A 16,440-nucleotide genomic window follows, 5' to 3' on the forward strand; every position below is an offset into this window, starting at 1 on the left:
TATGTTAAACAAAAACTGTTCATTCAGCTTTAAAACAATGATTGAACATATACATATATATATATATATATATATATACACATATATATATATATATATATATATTTAATACTAATAACTGTAAAGTGCACTGAATGGATAAATGTATATATTATTTTTAATTCCAGCTGAGGATTGGTTGTGACTCTGGGTTGAGCCTCCAATGACCTCTGACCCTAGACCAATCCAAAGACCAATGGAAAATTAGGTAAGCAATATGTGAACAAATTACCAGCTATTCCATCATAAAACACTGTTGAACTTAAACAACAAAAATATCAAAATGTCACAAAGTTGAATCAGGAGTCATTTTTATTTACAATGTAAACAGTCCCCATAAAGAAACATAAATTAACAAACAAAGGCCATGAAAATGCAACAGTAACTTCAGGAACAAAATTACAAAACCTGTACAAGAATGAGCTGAGAACAGTAATTTTCAGCAAAATAAATAGCAAAGAATAAGCTCACTTTCACCTCCATATCATCAAACTCACACATACTAAGTGAATGAAGAAGCCACCAAGTACTGACTGGTTAAAAGAGCGAACAGCGGCACCAGCCTAACATGAGGTGCATGATGGGACGGCACTCTTCACAGCATCACAGGAAACGTGTTTCAACTCAAGAGGCGAGGCCAAGCAAGAAGCCACCAACAAATCCACTGGAAACGACAATGTTTTTCTTCACAAATTCAGAAGCCTGAAAAACATGGAGGTTTATGTGGCATAACTATTCATAACCAAAAGAGGGCACTGCTACACGTGGAAAAGAGATTCAGAGAACATGGATCTGTTGTGCAAAATTAATTTTGTGTTGAACTAAATTATAAAAAACACTGATAATGATTTCCTCTAAGGAACTGCTGAAGCAAAAGAAAAAATCATTGTAGGCTGGTTTCACAGACAGGGCTTAGATTAAGCCAGGATTAGGCTTTAGTTCAATTAGGACATTTAAGTAGCTTTTATGAATGTACCTTAGAAAAAAAACATGACTGATGTTCATCTTGAGACAAAACAGTGACACTGACACATATTTTAAGATATGCTGCTTTCAGTTAAAACAGCTCAAACATGCATTTTAGTCTGGGACTAGGCTTAAGTCTAGTCTGTGAAACCAGCAGATAAAGTCCTAGATTTAATTTAATTAATGAATGTCTGTTATCTGAAGCTCACATGTGCACAAGACATGGGTTATCGTATTGATTTCATTCATACTATTAAGTTAAGCGTCTTCACCTCCTCAATAAACGTGTTGATCTCAGGTGCGGCTTTATTGGCTTTTTTCTTCAGGCGTCTCTTTGCTTTGTTAACATCTTTCTCCACTTTCTTCCAGTCAACTTGGACGTAGCCACTGTGATTGGCTATCTGCAAGACAAAACCCCTTTCAAGCATTAGTCACATTTATAACATGATGAAGGAACGGAGACCGGTATATTGTAGTGCGCAGCTCTTGGTTATTGCCTGTAACAACAGAAATCCTCCTCCAACGGCCGTAGCGGCGATCTTTCCCACCCGCTGAAACAGGTATCCCGCACACCTGCGGATGAACAGAGAAGAAAGGAAAACCATTTTGATATGCCAACAATGAAAAATACCAGTATTTAAAGATGACCTATTATGCCCTTTTACAAAGTATTCATGCTTGAATGTTCAAAAACACATTTTTCCCATATTTGAAATGTCCCGCCCCTTACCACGAGTTTCCACACACTACTAACTCAACCAGGCCCCGCCCCTTTATTCTGCGTTTGAATTATTTAAATGAGGAATATTGTGAAGAAAACTCAAGACTACAATGGAGGTGTTTCAGAAACACTGACACTGATATAGAGAAGAACTGCTGCTGGAGGGTCTTTGTGCTTTGCAGAGCTTGTTCATGATCAAACAGCAACAATATACACTAAAGGAAATGAACCCACCAGCCCGTGACTCCACCCATCATAATCTGAGTGGCCACCGAGTATTTCTCCACGATCGGCCCGGAGTTGTTCCCAAACACGGTGCTCCACCACTGGTGACTCCGTGCGTATGTGGTGAGATCCACCATCTCATAAGCCTCGTCTTCATCGGCCTGTCCTGAACAGAACACATGAACAGCAGGTCAAGCCTCCAATATGGACAGGCCAGTAAAGCGTCTGATGATATTACTCATCTAAAGCAGGCTGCAGTATTATATCTATACAACTATCAGTAAACCTTGTAACCACATGCCATCACACATGAATTCATTTAACTCTATTTTGCTGGTTGTTATGATTACTCCGAGACTAAAATATCAGCCTTGTACTGCAAAAAAATATTTTGTTTCTCAGTGTTTCTGTCTTGTTTTCCAGCACAAATATCTAAACATTCTTAAATCAAGATACATTTACTGGAGAAGCGAAATGACTGAAGATATTAAGTCTTATTTTCTGAAACAAATCATCACAATGAAGTGAGTTTGTGCTTAAAACAACAATATCTACCAATGGGGTCAGAAAAATAATCTTAATTCAAAGGGAAAACAAGATTATTTTTCTGACCCCACTGGAATATATTTCTTCATGTTTTAAGCACAAACATTTCTCAGAAAACAAGACTTAAGATATAAAGTCATTTTGCATCTCAAGTAAATGTTTCTTGATTTAAGAACTTTTAAAATATTTTACTGGAAAGCAAGAGAAAAAGACAAAAAGAAAATATTTTTTGTAGTATATAAAAACTCACGATACATGATTTGATTTAGGTGAAATGTGACCTAGACTTTTTTTTAATGAGATTTACCCAATAGGACTAGAAGGACACACTGAAACGAGCTCATTCTCAGCCCTTGTTTTTGTTTGCATGTCATGGGCTCTGTATGAGACACGCCGTCTTCATGGTGCTGTTGATTTTAGAGTGTAAAGACGGCCACTAAAGACTCGATTATCATATATGTGACAGCAGGCTCACTCACCTTCTGTGTGTTGTTGTTGTTCCGCCATTTTGGGTAATGTGTGACGTCATGGCGTCAGGTGATGTTGACAGCTGTGCGTGCGTGCGCGCCGCCTACAGCCACGTCAATGTTTCAAACATTATACAGTATGTCCGGTTATAAATACTGCGTTTTCATATCGATAACAAGACACGCATTTCCTTAAAGTGGTCGTTCTGAACACAAGCTACAGATGAGTTTGTATTACTACATTTCATTTTATTCTCATGTTTTATGCATTTAGTGCATTTCATAGTAAACCAGCAGCACTAAATAAACGACTGCGTTGGTTTGTGCTAAAGAATGCAGTACATCTCTGTAACAGTTTTCTAAATATGAGATTTTTCTCCAAATTTTCTGTGAACATTAGAGGAAATAAAAATAGGATTGAGCCACAGCGGCCTAAGCTTTAACCCTTAGCTGTACAACTGTCACTCCAATTTCCCCATTTTATGAAAACCACACCTCTCTATTTGCATTTCATAACAACGCAAATTAGCCGTTCTGTCCAGTGTTTTTGGGGAAATGCTTTGCGCTACGGCACTTTTTGATACACCGCGTGAAACGCTGAAGGCTTTGCTTCGAGTCGCACATTCAAACGATCGTTACAGGAAACAAAATTACCTAAAGGATTGAAGAACCAAAACATTTTGGGACAAGGCCAGTGACGCGCTCGAGTTCTCGGCAGCGATTGGCTGTTGAGCCCGGGAGGGCGTGGCGACGACGACGGCGTGGGTTCGCCTGTGTGACACAATTACAACAACTTTAATCTGGTGGCGGACACAACTTTCAGATTGTTTTAATACGTTCCGCGTTTTTAAAGTGTGCACGGGCCGCAAGTCACGTATAAACATTGACCCGCCGCATCACACAGTTTATTCCTACAAAACAATGTGAGAAGACGAGCAACTCACTTCGTAAGGGGCTTTAGAAACCGAAGCGCGTTTTACTGGAAAAAAGTTTCCGTTTATTGTGGCTTTTGGACGAACGGAACTCGCCTTCTCTCGGTGCGATTCCATGAAATCGTGCCGAGTGTCGCTCGCCGTCGCCGCTGCTCGACGCCTCAGCGCTGCTGGTGATGAGGAGAAGAAAATGGCGGCGGGAAAAGCGAGTGAACCCGAGGAGGAATCACCGCGGCTGAGCGCGCAGGAGAGCGACACTCTAGCCCGCATCGACAGGTCTGAACCGCCGCTTAACGGAGCCCGCGAGCGTCTTTTGATTGTTTCTGGGTGTGAGATGTGTGTTCGGAAGCGAGTTGATCCCGAGCCCTGTGTTTGTGTCTCGTTCGCAGCTCTCTGTTCGGATATCAGCGGCTTCATGAAGATGGCGCCAGCATGAAGGCCCTGCTCGTCAAGGTAAAGACGCGCGTTGAAATCAACGCATCGCACGCCTCACAACACACACACACACATAGTGCAAAATGACAGCGAGTGACACGGTTTCCCGCGATCGGCGCGGTCTGGGTGTGAGCGCTGCGCGAGCGGCGACGCGGCGGTGTCCGTATTTTCTATCAGAGCTGCGCGGCTAACCGTTCCGTTAACGCGCTCCGTTGGAGCTCTGCGAGCCTTTAGCCGCGTATCTGCCTTCTGTGATTGAAACCACCATATGGAGAACTTTATGAACTCGGCAGCAGCTCAGGCGTTCAGACGCGTCTCCTCGTTTCACTGCTTCAACGCAGGTTAATGCGACGCGTTCAGGAGCGCACCCCTAGCTGTGTTTGTGTTTATTCTGTAACTCGTTTGTCAACTGGGCAGAATGCAGGTGTCACTCAAACTGAGGTCGTTGAGTGTAGTTGAAATCACTGGACGTGTGATTTCAACGCGAGTTCATAAGACGCGCTCGGGCTTTATTTCCGTCAGTGATTCTGAGTTGATCGCGCGAGTGGCGTTTATTACACGCTTCTGTCACGCAGAGGAAGAATCGGGCTCAGTTTTACGTTGATTTGTGTGCGGTGGTAATGGCTGCTCGGGTCGGCCCAAGATGGCGGGGTGGGGAGGGGTGAGAGCGCGTTATAATGCAGAAAGAGACGCGAATAACGCTGCAGAATGTGCAGCACTCGAGCAGCTACAGCTGAGCCCTGCTGCCTGCGATTCTGAGCATCGTGAAGGCTTGTGGGTAACTGGCCTCGTGTGAGAACACCTCCCTGTGTTGTGCAGTCCAGCTGTAGTGAACACTAGAGAGTGAACAAAGACTGAGTCTGCATGAGGACTCCAGTCAGAAACCTGCTGTCATGTGATGATGGACTTCAGTCTAGAGCTCCAGATACTGCGTGTGAATGATCCACTGCATCTTCACTCTTGTATTGATGTCATCAAAGATACTTTCTGTCTTCTTTTACGTTCATCATAAATAGTGTATAGATAGACATGCGGATGGATCTGCTGATGTTCTCCTGTCATCATTAATATCACGTTTATATGCATTACTATGTAGGGTTATATAGCGCCCTGACCTGTGGAATTGGTATCCGCATTAAAGGCCCGTTCCCACCAAGAACCGTAACTATAAAGATAACTATATTCCACCCCAACACACAATAATGTTGCTGTTTTTTTATAAACATGCGCTGAAGTTATGTATTCCGTAGCTTTAAATGCACAAGCTCTTTAAAGCAGGATGGATTCTGATTGGCTGATTAGACTCTATTCTTTTACGTTTAGAGCGATTTTTAAAACTTTTTCTTTATTGTTATAGTTATCGTCCTTTGTGTGAACAGGCTTTAACACGATTAAAGGGACAGTTCACCCAAAAATGGTCATTCTGTGATTCTCCTTCGTTCTTCAGTGGAAAAGAAAAGATATTTTGAAAAATCTGTAGATAAGAGTTTAAACATTCTTCAAATTTTCATCTTTTGTGTTCCACAGAGCGGTTTGGAAGCACATTAGTGCGAGTAAATGATGACAGAATGATTGTTTTTGGGTGAACTAACCCTTTAGCAAACACCTCATGTGGGTCGATCACCCATCATCATCATCATCAGCAGGATTGAAGGTGTTTTGTGTTGTTGCCACTTTCTCATCTAGACTTCTCCACCATTGCGTTGTTCTATCTGTGCCCTTTAATGTACTGTTACATATAGTATTTGTCTGGGTTGTTTGTCTAAATGTGTTAAACCATGTTGAGTGAAATATACACAGTTGATCTGTAGATTACTAAAATGTCGTCCAGATGAAGATGACGTATGCATGATGCACATTATATGTTGCTGCTGTTGGGAAGAAACAGGCTGTTTCTTATTTTAACAGACTTGTTGCATCTCTTGATCAGAATTGACCCTGTAATGCGTTTCCAGATTAATGAGCTTTTGACTCAATGTCTTTTATTGTCTTTCAGCGTCTCAATGAAGTCGATGGCTAATCAGTAAACCAGTTTATTGTTTGAAATTTCCACAGTGATCAAGCCTCACACATGCATGACTTTAGAAATGCCATGTTCAGATGTTCATGGCTCTCAGATATAATGTTAGGATCTGCGGTTCATGGAGGATTGCATGTGGACAGTCTTTGGCTTGAGATGTTATTTATTCAGTCACAGTCCATATGTTACATTAAATTGAGATGTCACTTTTGACTTGTTTGTTTCTGTGTCAGGGCTAGAGAATAAGGTAAAACCTCGAAGAGCTCAAACTAAAGACCTGTGAGTGAATCATGGCATCTGAAAAGTCTGTTTACAGCGAGATTGACACGTTCATTGGGCTGAATGAAGAATTCACTCCTGTACAACAGATGGCGCTGCTCGACAAACAGAGCGAGAGAAATGCAGTGATGCTGTCATGTGTTGAGGAGTATAGAATCTGTGTGTTTGGGTTAGAAAATGAGTTAGATCAGCACGGGAGAAGAGAAATTTCAACAGAAACAGACTCAGTCTGAACAGCTCTGGGTTTGAAGGTGAAATCATGTTGAGAAGTGTGTCATCGCAAGAAATGTCATCGAGTGACTGCTGATTTGCTTCGTGTCTTCTTGTGTGTTGCGGTGCTGTTTCTCTCTGAGACGTTACACAAATACACTGCCCTATTTCTTTATTATGCAGATTTACTGTAGGCTGCATGTACAGAGAGTTAGTGTTCTGGGGTTAATTATGTTGGAGCTGAATGCATGAAGTAAGCCATTTTCATGCTCAGACTCTCCATTTAAAAAATAAATAAATAAAAGATGTGAATAGGGTCTAATTCCCTGTGATTGTTGAGATGTGATAAATGACTCCCTCTGAATAATTCTTGACTCGTTTGTTCCTCTCACCATTGTCAGGTGTATTTATTGTTTCTATGCGGTTCTTCAAAAACATTGACACACTGTTGCTCTTAAAAACATTTAATGAGCTCACCAAAGTATAACAAACGTCAGCTTTTGAGCTCATTAAATGTTTCTGGGAGTGACAGTGTCTTTTTTGCATTTTCATGATCTAGGCTATATTTTGGTTGTGTACCTGACTCTCGTGCATGCTTTATACCATTGTTTCATATGTGACGTTCTCTTCTGTTGTTGTGATGTTTTGTTGATGGTACTCTGCTCTGGTTGCTTTAGATGTGTGTGTGTGTGTGTGTGTGTGTGCGCACAACAATTTTCTTGTGGTCAACCGGCTCATAGACTACTAATGTCCTGCCAAACCAACCTGAGGTCAGCTGGTGACTTGTGGGGAATGTTGGATCAGCGAGTTGCAGAGTGACGGCCTGCCGTATCTGTGCTGAACACAACCTCAGTCCACACACCAAAGTAACAGCCGTCACGCTGCCGTATGAAACGCTTGAACACACGTGACCTGCGTCATATTGCACGTTTCTCTCATTACTGCTGTGACATGGAAAGTGTCTTGAGAATGTAACGCGGCTTGGCCATCTGACCTCTGGAGAGCCTCACTGACTGAAGCGGCTCGCTGTGTCGTCGGGGTCTGCAGTGGTTTGAACGTGCATTTGTAGGTAAAAGCAGTTTTCTATCTGGTGTTGTAGCGAGACATTGTGCCTGTGCCAAACATGATGCAACGCCGTAACTGTGTCTTGAACATTGGGGGGGACCAAAGGGGGGTTTTTGTGTGTGTTATTGGTCTTTTTATTTAAAAGAGTTAAATAATTAAAGGATTACAAGGGATTTAAGGGAATAACAAAAAAGAAATAATAATGGTAAAAGTTACAGGTCTATTGTAGTTATGAAGTGATCAATTTAAACTGTTTGCAAATAACTTTTTTTTTTTTTTTTATAAATATGCACACATTCACTCTTGTTCATGTCTAATATGTAAAAAAATGCAAACCGTTTGTATCGTCACATTCAGAATTACATGAATCATGTAAATAATTCACTATTTTAAAGGGACAGATCGCTCAAAATGATCATTCTGTCATCATTCAATCTCCCTCATGTCCTTCCAAACCTCTGACTTTCGTTCGTTTTTCTGTGGAACACAAAGGAGCATGTTTTGAAGAATCTGTGTTTTTGTCCACATAATGAAAGTCAAAGGAGTCCAATGTTGTTTGGTTTACTTCAGAATATCTCCATCTGTGTTCTGCTGAAAAAGAAAATCACAGGTTTGAACGACATGACGGCTAGTAAATGATGATGATAGAATGATCGTTTTTGTGTGAACTAATGCTTTAACGTCTTCAGCGTGTGAGTGGAAAGTAACAGTCCAGAGGCTGGAACCGTGTCTTTTACCCACCGGTGGCTCGTTTTAACCTAGTTAACAGAATGCAGGTGTTATCTCATTCCTTGTGCATTAGTCAGACTAATTGAAATGCTAGTGTTTATAGTAATTACTGTTGCTGTAATCTGCACATTCTCCCCATTTGTGATGGACTGATAATCAATTTGGCTGTTTTTGAGATCATAAGCATCCGCTGAGCACAATGTCTGATTAACACAAATATAACCTGTAACCCGTGTCACTGGCAAAATATGGAAACAGATTTGTTGGTCTTTTTTCCTCCCAGTAAATTAAATATTGTGTAAAGTAAGTGTTTGTCGTTCAGTAGTTTTGTTGATCTCGTTTATGATGGTAAAACGACCCCAACCAGTCAATGACATCAGCTGTTTTCATGTGTTAATGCTGTCAGAGCGGTCATGTGCGTTTGTAAAGGTCCAGATGTAAAACCTGTTAACTAGATCTCGTTCTGTCTGTTCTTCATGGATGTTGAGTGTATAAAGTCCTGCGTCTCAGGAAACAACCAAACACCTGCCAGTTCAGTGAATCTTACTTCTTTTGACATTCAGTTATCTCTTCATGTGTAGAGTTATTGGTTAGGAGTGACGGTTGTGTGAGTTGCTCTGATTCGGCCGTCTCAAACACGTCCAGGTTATTGTGTTCGTGACGAGAGCACATCATGTCCTAAATGTCTTCTGGGAACTTTTTGAGTGACAAGGAAGTCTTAGCGGGTTAATTATTGTTATTTTCATTCTCTTAGTGAAATAGAAACAACATTTCCTGTGTTGGTTTTTGTTTGTTTTATTGGAGGTTGAAAATGATTGACAGGCCGCCATGAAACATGTCATCGGTCAACTCTAGACTAGCGATCTGTTGAAAGGCTAACAGCTGGAACGCTTAAAGTGCCTTTTTGTTATCCTGGTTCATTGATGTCTTGTGAAATATTAGTGAATTTCTGTAGTTTACAGATAAGAATGTATACATCTAATTAGAGCTGCATGATTCTGGATAAATTGAGAATCGCTAATCAAAATAGCGTACTAGAAGTTCTGTAAACATTTATCACAGTTCTTCAGTGATTCATCTGAATTAAGACAGAAATAATGATACTGGCTACGTTTACATGCACCAATTTTCGTCAATCTGAATGAATTGAATCCGATTGCAGATCTGTTTACATGTACTCTAAACATTGTAATCTGATTCAAATATCCGTTTATATGTGTTTTATATACATTCCGATTAAAACTTTTGCGCACGCGCTCTGTGTGTGACGTCATATCAATCACACTTGCGGTAACCCGGGTTGCGTCAACAGACGATGATCATGTATCGACGATAGCCAGAGATGGTCAAAAGCATCAAATATTGGCAATATCAAGAGAAATTTCCAATTAATGTAGGCCTGTTACATTCTTCTAGTCTATTATTATAACTATTAGGTTCGGCTTCTTTTATTATTAAATATTATACGTGCTGTGAGGATAATAAAAGATTAGGCTATTAGCTATCTTTGAAAATGTTTTAAAAAATTTTTTAGGTCTATTTATACAATGAATTATAGGCCTATAATTAAAATTATTAGGCTATAATATTTCCTAACACCGCAGTCATCAGTGAAAGTTAAGCTCTGCTTTACTTCAAGCACCGACTTTCAAAAAAAACCACCTGTTTAACACGAAATACTATTATTATCATTTGTTTCACTAGCCTATATGTACAGCCACAAGAGAGATAATGGAATAAATTAAGACAATTATATAGCCTACCGTTATTAGCATATTATGTTGAAATTCGTCTGAGAGAATATGCTCCGTGTTAATGCAGCGTCAGACAGCTCCGTCACTTTTTACTTTCACTTTCTGTAGTGAATACTGACCGAGGTTGAGACTTTTTCACCGGCATAACTCTTGCGCAGAGTTTGCACGTTGCTGCTTGTGTGATATCCATTGGCTCCCCTTCTTGTTTTAAAATGGAAATATTTCCAATATTATGATGGAGGGATACAGCTACGCCCCTGCCTGTTGGCAAACATCTTTACAACTAAAGACGTGAAAGTGAACTTGCGGGCTGCGTAATGCGTGTCAACACTGCACTGCGCATGTGCCCCAGAGACTTCTGAAAGTAGTCGGATTCAAGCGTTTACATGGTAATTTTTTGCTGTTGGATCCGATTAGAAAAGGAATAAACCACCCCTTCCAATCCGATCGAAATTTCATTCGGATCGAGCTCAATCGGATCGATTAAGGTGTTTACATGAACGTTTTTCAATCCGATTGAGCCGTCAATCCGATTACAAATGGATTATTTGGGTGCATGTAAACGTAGCCACTGTGTGATTGAAAAGACTGTTTGTGAAACACATGACAACGTCTCTCTCTGGCTCAGAACGCAGATCTGAATGTTCGCGGTGTTTGTAAAAGGTTTAATAGACAGAGCCGGATCATTGTCATTTAGGAATAAGATCGCGTGTGTGTTTGAATCGAGATCGCCATCTTTTAATGATTTATCGTGCCGCTCTATGTAAAATGTAATTTTTGGGTTCTCTTAAAACATTAATGTTTACATGAATCGCTGTGATGATGTGTCACATTGAGTCCGGCTGTAACACTGCTGTCCTTACATTTTTGCCATTATTATTATTATATGAGTCATACATTTATATTAGTAAGTTTAATCATTCATTGGAAGTTCTTATTTGAAATAAGAATTCTTTATCCATTCCTTATTCTTTGTTTTTATTTATCAGTTGCTGTGTGTGAAGCGGTAAGGTTGAATGTGTTTCCTCACACAGGCCGTTCGCTGCTATGAGTCTCTCATCCAGAAAGCTGAAGGAAAGGTGGATCCCGAGTTCTTCTGCCAGCTGGGTCACTTCAACCTCTTACTGGAGGAGTATCCGAAAGGTGCGGAGTATCCCTAACCTGCTCCGTACCCATTGACTAACATGACTCAAACTCAAGGAGCTTCACGTAACACGCGTCTTTTTGTGTTGCAGCATTATCGGCGTACCAGCGGTACTACAGTTTACAATCAGACTACTGGAAGGTGAGTCTCTGAACCGCCTGATGAATTAAAACATCAGCGTTCCTTCAGTGTGTGTTTGATTATAGCGTATTGTGAGATCAGGACATTGATGTGGACCTCGCTCAGGTCCTGTGAACCATTTACTTTACTGTGTTAGAGGAAAGAGTTTGCATATACTATCTGTACATTCATGGAAAGTGAATGTACAGCTAACCCTAACATCATAGGAAAGTAAAAACTATTAGCATTTAGAGTTATTTAATGAATTAATTAAAGAGTATGTGAGAGAGAGAGAGTGAGTGTGTGTGAGAGAGTGTGTGTTGATTGACAATTGTAGTGAAATCTTCCTGTGTGGTTTTCATCGAGTGTTTCAGGTGGTTTTCACTTTGACTGATCCAGGATTTCGTTGAATCTGATTGTTGTTGTTGAACTGAATCTTGAATCTTCTCTTCCTCTAGAATGCTGCCTTTTTGTACGGCCTCGGGATGGTTTACTTCCATTACAATGCATTTCAGTGGTGAGTATCTTCACATCGTGACATGATGCACGTGTGAAGGCATCATTTTTGATTGACATTTTGGACGCTCATGTGACGAGGTGAATGAGCTCAGATGCGCGGATGGACTGTTTCCATGGCGATATTCAGGCCCCTCCATGTGGGCTGATTCTGGGAGATCGCATCTCCTTGCGTTTTAAGCCACATGCAAAGACGGGTTTACCTGCCACCAGTAGATTTTATCTTATTTAGTTTATCTTTTGTTGGTTGCCACAGTCACATGTTGACATGATTGTTCAGGAAGGAGTTTTTCATTGCTGTTGTTTGTTTGCTCTCAGGGCGATCAAGGCGTTTCAGGAGGTGCTGTACATCGACCCCGGCTTCTCTCGGGCTAAAGAGATTCATCTGCGTCTCGGCCTGATGTTCAAAGTCAACACGGACTATGAGTCGAGCTTAAAGGTATGACGCAAGTGTCACGTTGGTTTAAAAAAAAACGTTTAGTGTACGTGTGGTCGTTTTCTCGTTCTTTTTTTCCTCAGTAGTGTTCGTGAACTTCTGTGATTTACATGAAAACTTCTACAGGCTGTAACTCAATATCAGTGTGATGAATCACAAACACAGTGACGTGATCTCTGACACGGCAACTGCAATGTATATTTTATAATACAATTTCTCATTTAGATAAAGCTCCATCTGGACAGTTTCTGTCAATCTGAACAGCCTTTGAGTTTCAGACATGAGGCCTGATCTTTACAGAAACACTCAATAGGACAGTCCTGAAGTTCATTTGGATTTCACTGATGGATTTCTGTTTCTTTCTGTCATTTTATTTATTCTATATTCTATTTATCGTGTTCATATTTAATGTAATTTGTTATTGGTTGACTTTAACACCTTCACTTCGATTCATGTCAGTTTCCTGGATGTCTGATGTGTGTTTGTGCTTAAACGGTTTGATTCGAGTTAATTAACTGCAGTATACACAGTCATTATTTCTGAGGTCTCTAAAGTCCCTCCATCGTTTAAGTCTAGTAGAGGAAGGTGTGAGAGGTCTCTCACTCGGATGTTTTTGTCTCCTATGTGTCCGCAGCACTTTCAGCTGGCGCTCATTGACTCCAATCACTGCACTTTGTCCAAAGCTGAGAGTAAGTACCACATCTTCTCCATCACACATGAGCGCACAAACCGTGATCAGAGACTGTTATCAGTTTAGGATGCACGTGACAGATTATTAGTGGTGTTGGTTAAGTCATTCCTCACTAGTACTGATACTCAAATCTCTGTCAAGTGTTAAAGTTGAGTGTGTGTGTGCAGTGTTTGTGTGTGTGACGTGAATTATTCCTCTTGAAGAGAGTGAACTGTTGCATTATTTTCACCTTCTGCATTAGAAAACAACTAAATATCCCTCAGACGCACATTCTGATGTGTTAATAGCTTATTTAAACTAACTTTTAATGCTGCCCTTGACTCTGAATGAAACACTCGGCTCTTTTTACAGCGTGTAGAGCGGCAGTCCTACTGTTAGTATCGTCACTTCATTTTATTCTGCAATTCATGTTGTATGTGACCGTTGCCTTGGAAGCACCAATACCAGCGCCTGCTGGCGTAGTGTTAGTGATATTCTCTCTCACACACACACTTGCGGTCAGGCTCGTGAAGGGCCGTCTCTCACCTCCGTCCAAACGCGTCATTTGCTGGACAGAGGAAGCTGTGCAGGATCTTCTCCTCCATCAGAAACATTCACATAGAAAAGCTGCTGTTCTGAATTTGCTGCTAATTCTTGTCTTTGTGTTTTGTGTTTGTAGTTCAGTTTCACATCGCGCATTTATACGAGATTCAGGTGAGTCTTTCATTCATGTCTATCTTTGACTAACCGCACATAAACCTACTGCCTTGTAATTGATGATAATGCATGAGATCATGTTCGCGCTTTATGAGGGGAAGTTAGAGCTGAACATTCGTCTCGTGTTACTATAGCAACAGGAGAGAGGGGTTGCCGTGGTGTTGCTGAGGCTTCCCTCCTTCCTGAACGTTCACTACAGTATCACATGACAGAAAAGATTTGTCACATAGACCTCAGAACAAAAGCGGGTTCAGTGCAGGCGTTAGTTTTGTGTTAGGGTTAGTGACTGTCTGCTTTGGTTGTGTCACAGAAGAGATACCGCGCAGCCAAAGAGGCCTATGAGAGTCTCCTGCAGACGGAGAATTTGCCTGCGCAGGTGAAGGCTGCTACCTTACAACAGCTGGGTAAGAGCATGTTAATCGTCTGCATTCTCATTAACGTCTGTGACATGTTGTCAATCACCACAGAATATAATTTCAGCTCGTCCACGTTACAGTTGAATAAAGTTCTCGTCCTTAAAGCTGTTTATCTGGAGCAAAATCATCACATAACCAGAAGTTCATTTACCTGTGAGTCTAGAAGGTCATTGTACGCTTTTAAACTGAAACTGCTTCAACAAAAACATGTGCTTCACTTTCTGTTGTAAACCCTTCACTGCATCACTGAACACTCGGTTTCGAGGAATGAGTCTAAGTTGTTTCTGTGGTCATAGACGCCAGACCACAGATTAGTGTTGTTGTTTCACCAGGTTATCTACATCTGTATGTGATTTTATTTTAAATCTCTCTCTCTCTCTCTCTCTCTCTCTCTCTCTCTCTCTCTCTCTCTCTCTCTCTCTCTCTCTCTCTCTCTCTCTCTCTCTCTCTCTCTCTCTCTCTCTCTCTCTCTCTCTATATCTCTCTATATCTCTATATCTCTATATCTCTATCTATCTCTCTCTCTCAGGCTGGATGCATCATACAGTCGAGCAGCTGGGAGATAAAGCTAATAAGGACAGCTACGCTATACAGTGTCTCCAGAAATCCCTGGAAGCCGATCCGAACTCTGGCCAGTCCTGGTATTTCCTCGGCAGGTCAGTCACATGTCGTGAACACAGACGTAAAGCGTGCGTTTGCTTGCAGTTTTGCAGACGTGGTTTTGTTTGCTCTCTGTAGGTGCTACTCCAGTATTGGGAAGGTCCAGGATGCCTTCATTTCATACAGACAGTCCATAGACAAATCCGAGGCCAGCGCAGACACGTGGTGCTCGATAGGGTACGTATCTGTCTGAACCGCCGCACTACAAACTGCGGATGAGCGATCGCTGCTTAATCTGCTGACGCTTACATGAATAGTTGATGTAGAATTGACTCACTAGAGCTGCACGATTCTGGATAAAATGAGAATCATGATATTTTTTTGTTTTGTTTTGTTTGTTTCAAATAGAATCACGATTCTGAATATACAACTAAACAAAATAACATGTAATTTACTAAAGGTTCTGACAAAATATTAATTGCTGGAAAAATGTTTGAATGAATTATTTTTAAAAAATGGTTTTGAACGAATTCAATGACTCATTAATAAATACTTGTTTCATTACTGGATGAATCAGTGTTTTTGAACTGATTCAAAAAACTGATTCAATTAAATTTAAGTCACTTGTCGCCCCCTAGTGGCTAAAGATGTAATTGAAACAACCATTATTTGAAGCACCAAGTTTATTTCAAAAGGTGGTTTGCTCTATTTTGATCGCTATCGTTTCAACCTTTATCTCAGTACTTCTGTGATAATTTGAATATTTGTAACAGAAATAACTACTGTGTGGTTCAAAACTGCTCGCTCTGGCAGCACAAACACAGATTTGAATGATTTTGTCAAAGGTTTAAAAGACACGGGCGAATCATTGTCATTAATAAAATAAGATCGCGCGGGTGTTTGAATCAAGATCGCGATCTTTTTACGGTTAATCGTTCAGCTCTACTCCTCACTTATCGTTGACTCGTCCTTTTTTTCCTCATGTCAGTTTTTAAAGGGTTAGTTCACCCAAAAATGAAAATTATGTCATTTATTACTCACGCTCATGCCGTTCCACACCTGTAAGACCTTCGTTAATCTTCGGAGCACAAATTGAGATATTTTTGATTAAATCCGATGGCTCAGTGAGGCCTGCATAGGGAGCAATGACATTTCCTCTCTCAAGATCCATAAAGGTACTAAAAACATATTTAAATCAGTTCATGTGAGTACAGTGGTTCAATATTAATATTATAAAGTGACGAGAATATTTTTGGTGTTATAAATAACGAATTATTTAGTGATGGCCGATTTCAAAACACTGCTTCAGGAAGCTTCGGAGCGTTATGAATCAGTGTGTCGAATCAGCTGTTCGGAGCGCCAAAGTCACGTGATTTCAGCAGTTTGGCGGTTTGACAAGCGATCTGAATCATGATTCGACACGCTGATTCATT

The 16,440-nt window shown here is 40.7% G+C and overlaps 2 protein-coding genes across 4 annotated transcripts in view; one reads left to right on the forward strand and one right to left on the reverse strand.

Annotated features, from left to right (window-relative positions):
* Positions 1-333: 333 nt before the first annotated feature.
* On the reverse strand, positions 334-3,194 carry LOC127514080 (FUN14 domain-containing protein 1-like). The gene is made up of 5 exons (XM_051896465.1): positions 2,977-3,194; positions 1,961-2,117; positions 1,503-1,578; positions 1,278-1,406; positions 334-741 (listed from the first exon to the last, which is right to left on the reverse strand). The coding sequence occupies exons 1-5, from the start codon at positions 3,002-3,004 to the stop codon at positions 664-666; spliced, it is 468 nt and encodes a 155-aa protein (XP_051752425.1). The 5' UTR covers positions 3,005-3,194; the 3' UTR covers positions 334-663.
* Positions 3,195-3,746: 552 nt separating this feature from the next.
* kdm6al (lysine (K)-specific demethylase 6A, like) overlaps positions 3,747-16,440 on the forward strand; it is a 33,387-nt gene continuing 20,693 nt past the window's right edge. The window contains exons 1-11 of one of the 3 annotated variants that reach the window (XM_051896462.1): positions 3,747-4,172; positions 4,286-4,349; positions 11,423-11,531; positions 11,624-11,673; positions 12,111-12,169; positions 12,487-12,607; positions 13,239-13,293; positions 13,954-13,988; positions 14,302-14,395; positions 14,937-15,063; positions 15,146-15,244. In XM_051896462.1, coding sequence (XP_051752422.1) covers positions 4,012-4,172; positions 4,286-4,349; positions 11,423-11,531; positions 11,624-11,673; positions 12,111-12,169; positions 12,487-12,607; positions 13,239-13,293; positions 13,954-13,988; positions 14,302-14,395; positions 14,937-15,063; positions 15,146-15,244 — 974 coding nt within the window. In that variant the 5' untranslated portion in view covers positions 3,747-4,011. Of the gene's footprint in view, positions 4,173-4,285; positions 4,350-7,557; positions 7,910-11,422; positions 11,532-11,623; positions 11,674-12,110; positions 12,170-12,486; positions 12,608-13,238; positions 13,294-13,953; positions 13,989-14,301; positions 14,396-14,936; positions 15,064-15,145; positions 15,245-16,440 lie in introns of those variants that run through there. The other 2 variants (XM_051896463.1, XM_051896464.1) reach the window with 2 other exon arrangements.

The sequence above is a fragment of the Ctenopharyngodon idella genome, chromosome 6, assembly GCF_019924925.1.
Source record: "Ctenopharyngodon idella isolate HZGC_01 chromosome 6, HZGC01, whole genome shotgun sequence".
Classification (NCBI taxonomy): Eukaryota; Metazoa; Chordata; class Actinopteri; order Cypriniformes; family Xenocyprididae; genus Ctenopharyngodon; species Ctenopharyngodon idella.

Bases quoted from the DNA above. Each gene is read 5' to 3' on its own strand.
- LOC127514080 (XM_051896465.1), bottom strand. From the start codon at position 3,004: ATGGCGGAACAACAACAACACACAGAAG. The intron at 1,407-1,502 runs GCAATAACCAAG...TTTGTCTTGCAG, and splicing joins GAGGATTTCTGTTGTTACAG to ATAGCCAATCACAGTGGCTA. The intron at 742-1,277 runs GTGAAGACGCTT...CATGTTTTTCAG, and splicing joins TCAACACGTTTATTGAGGAG to GCTTCTGAATTTGTGAAGAA.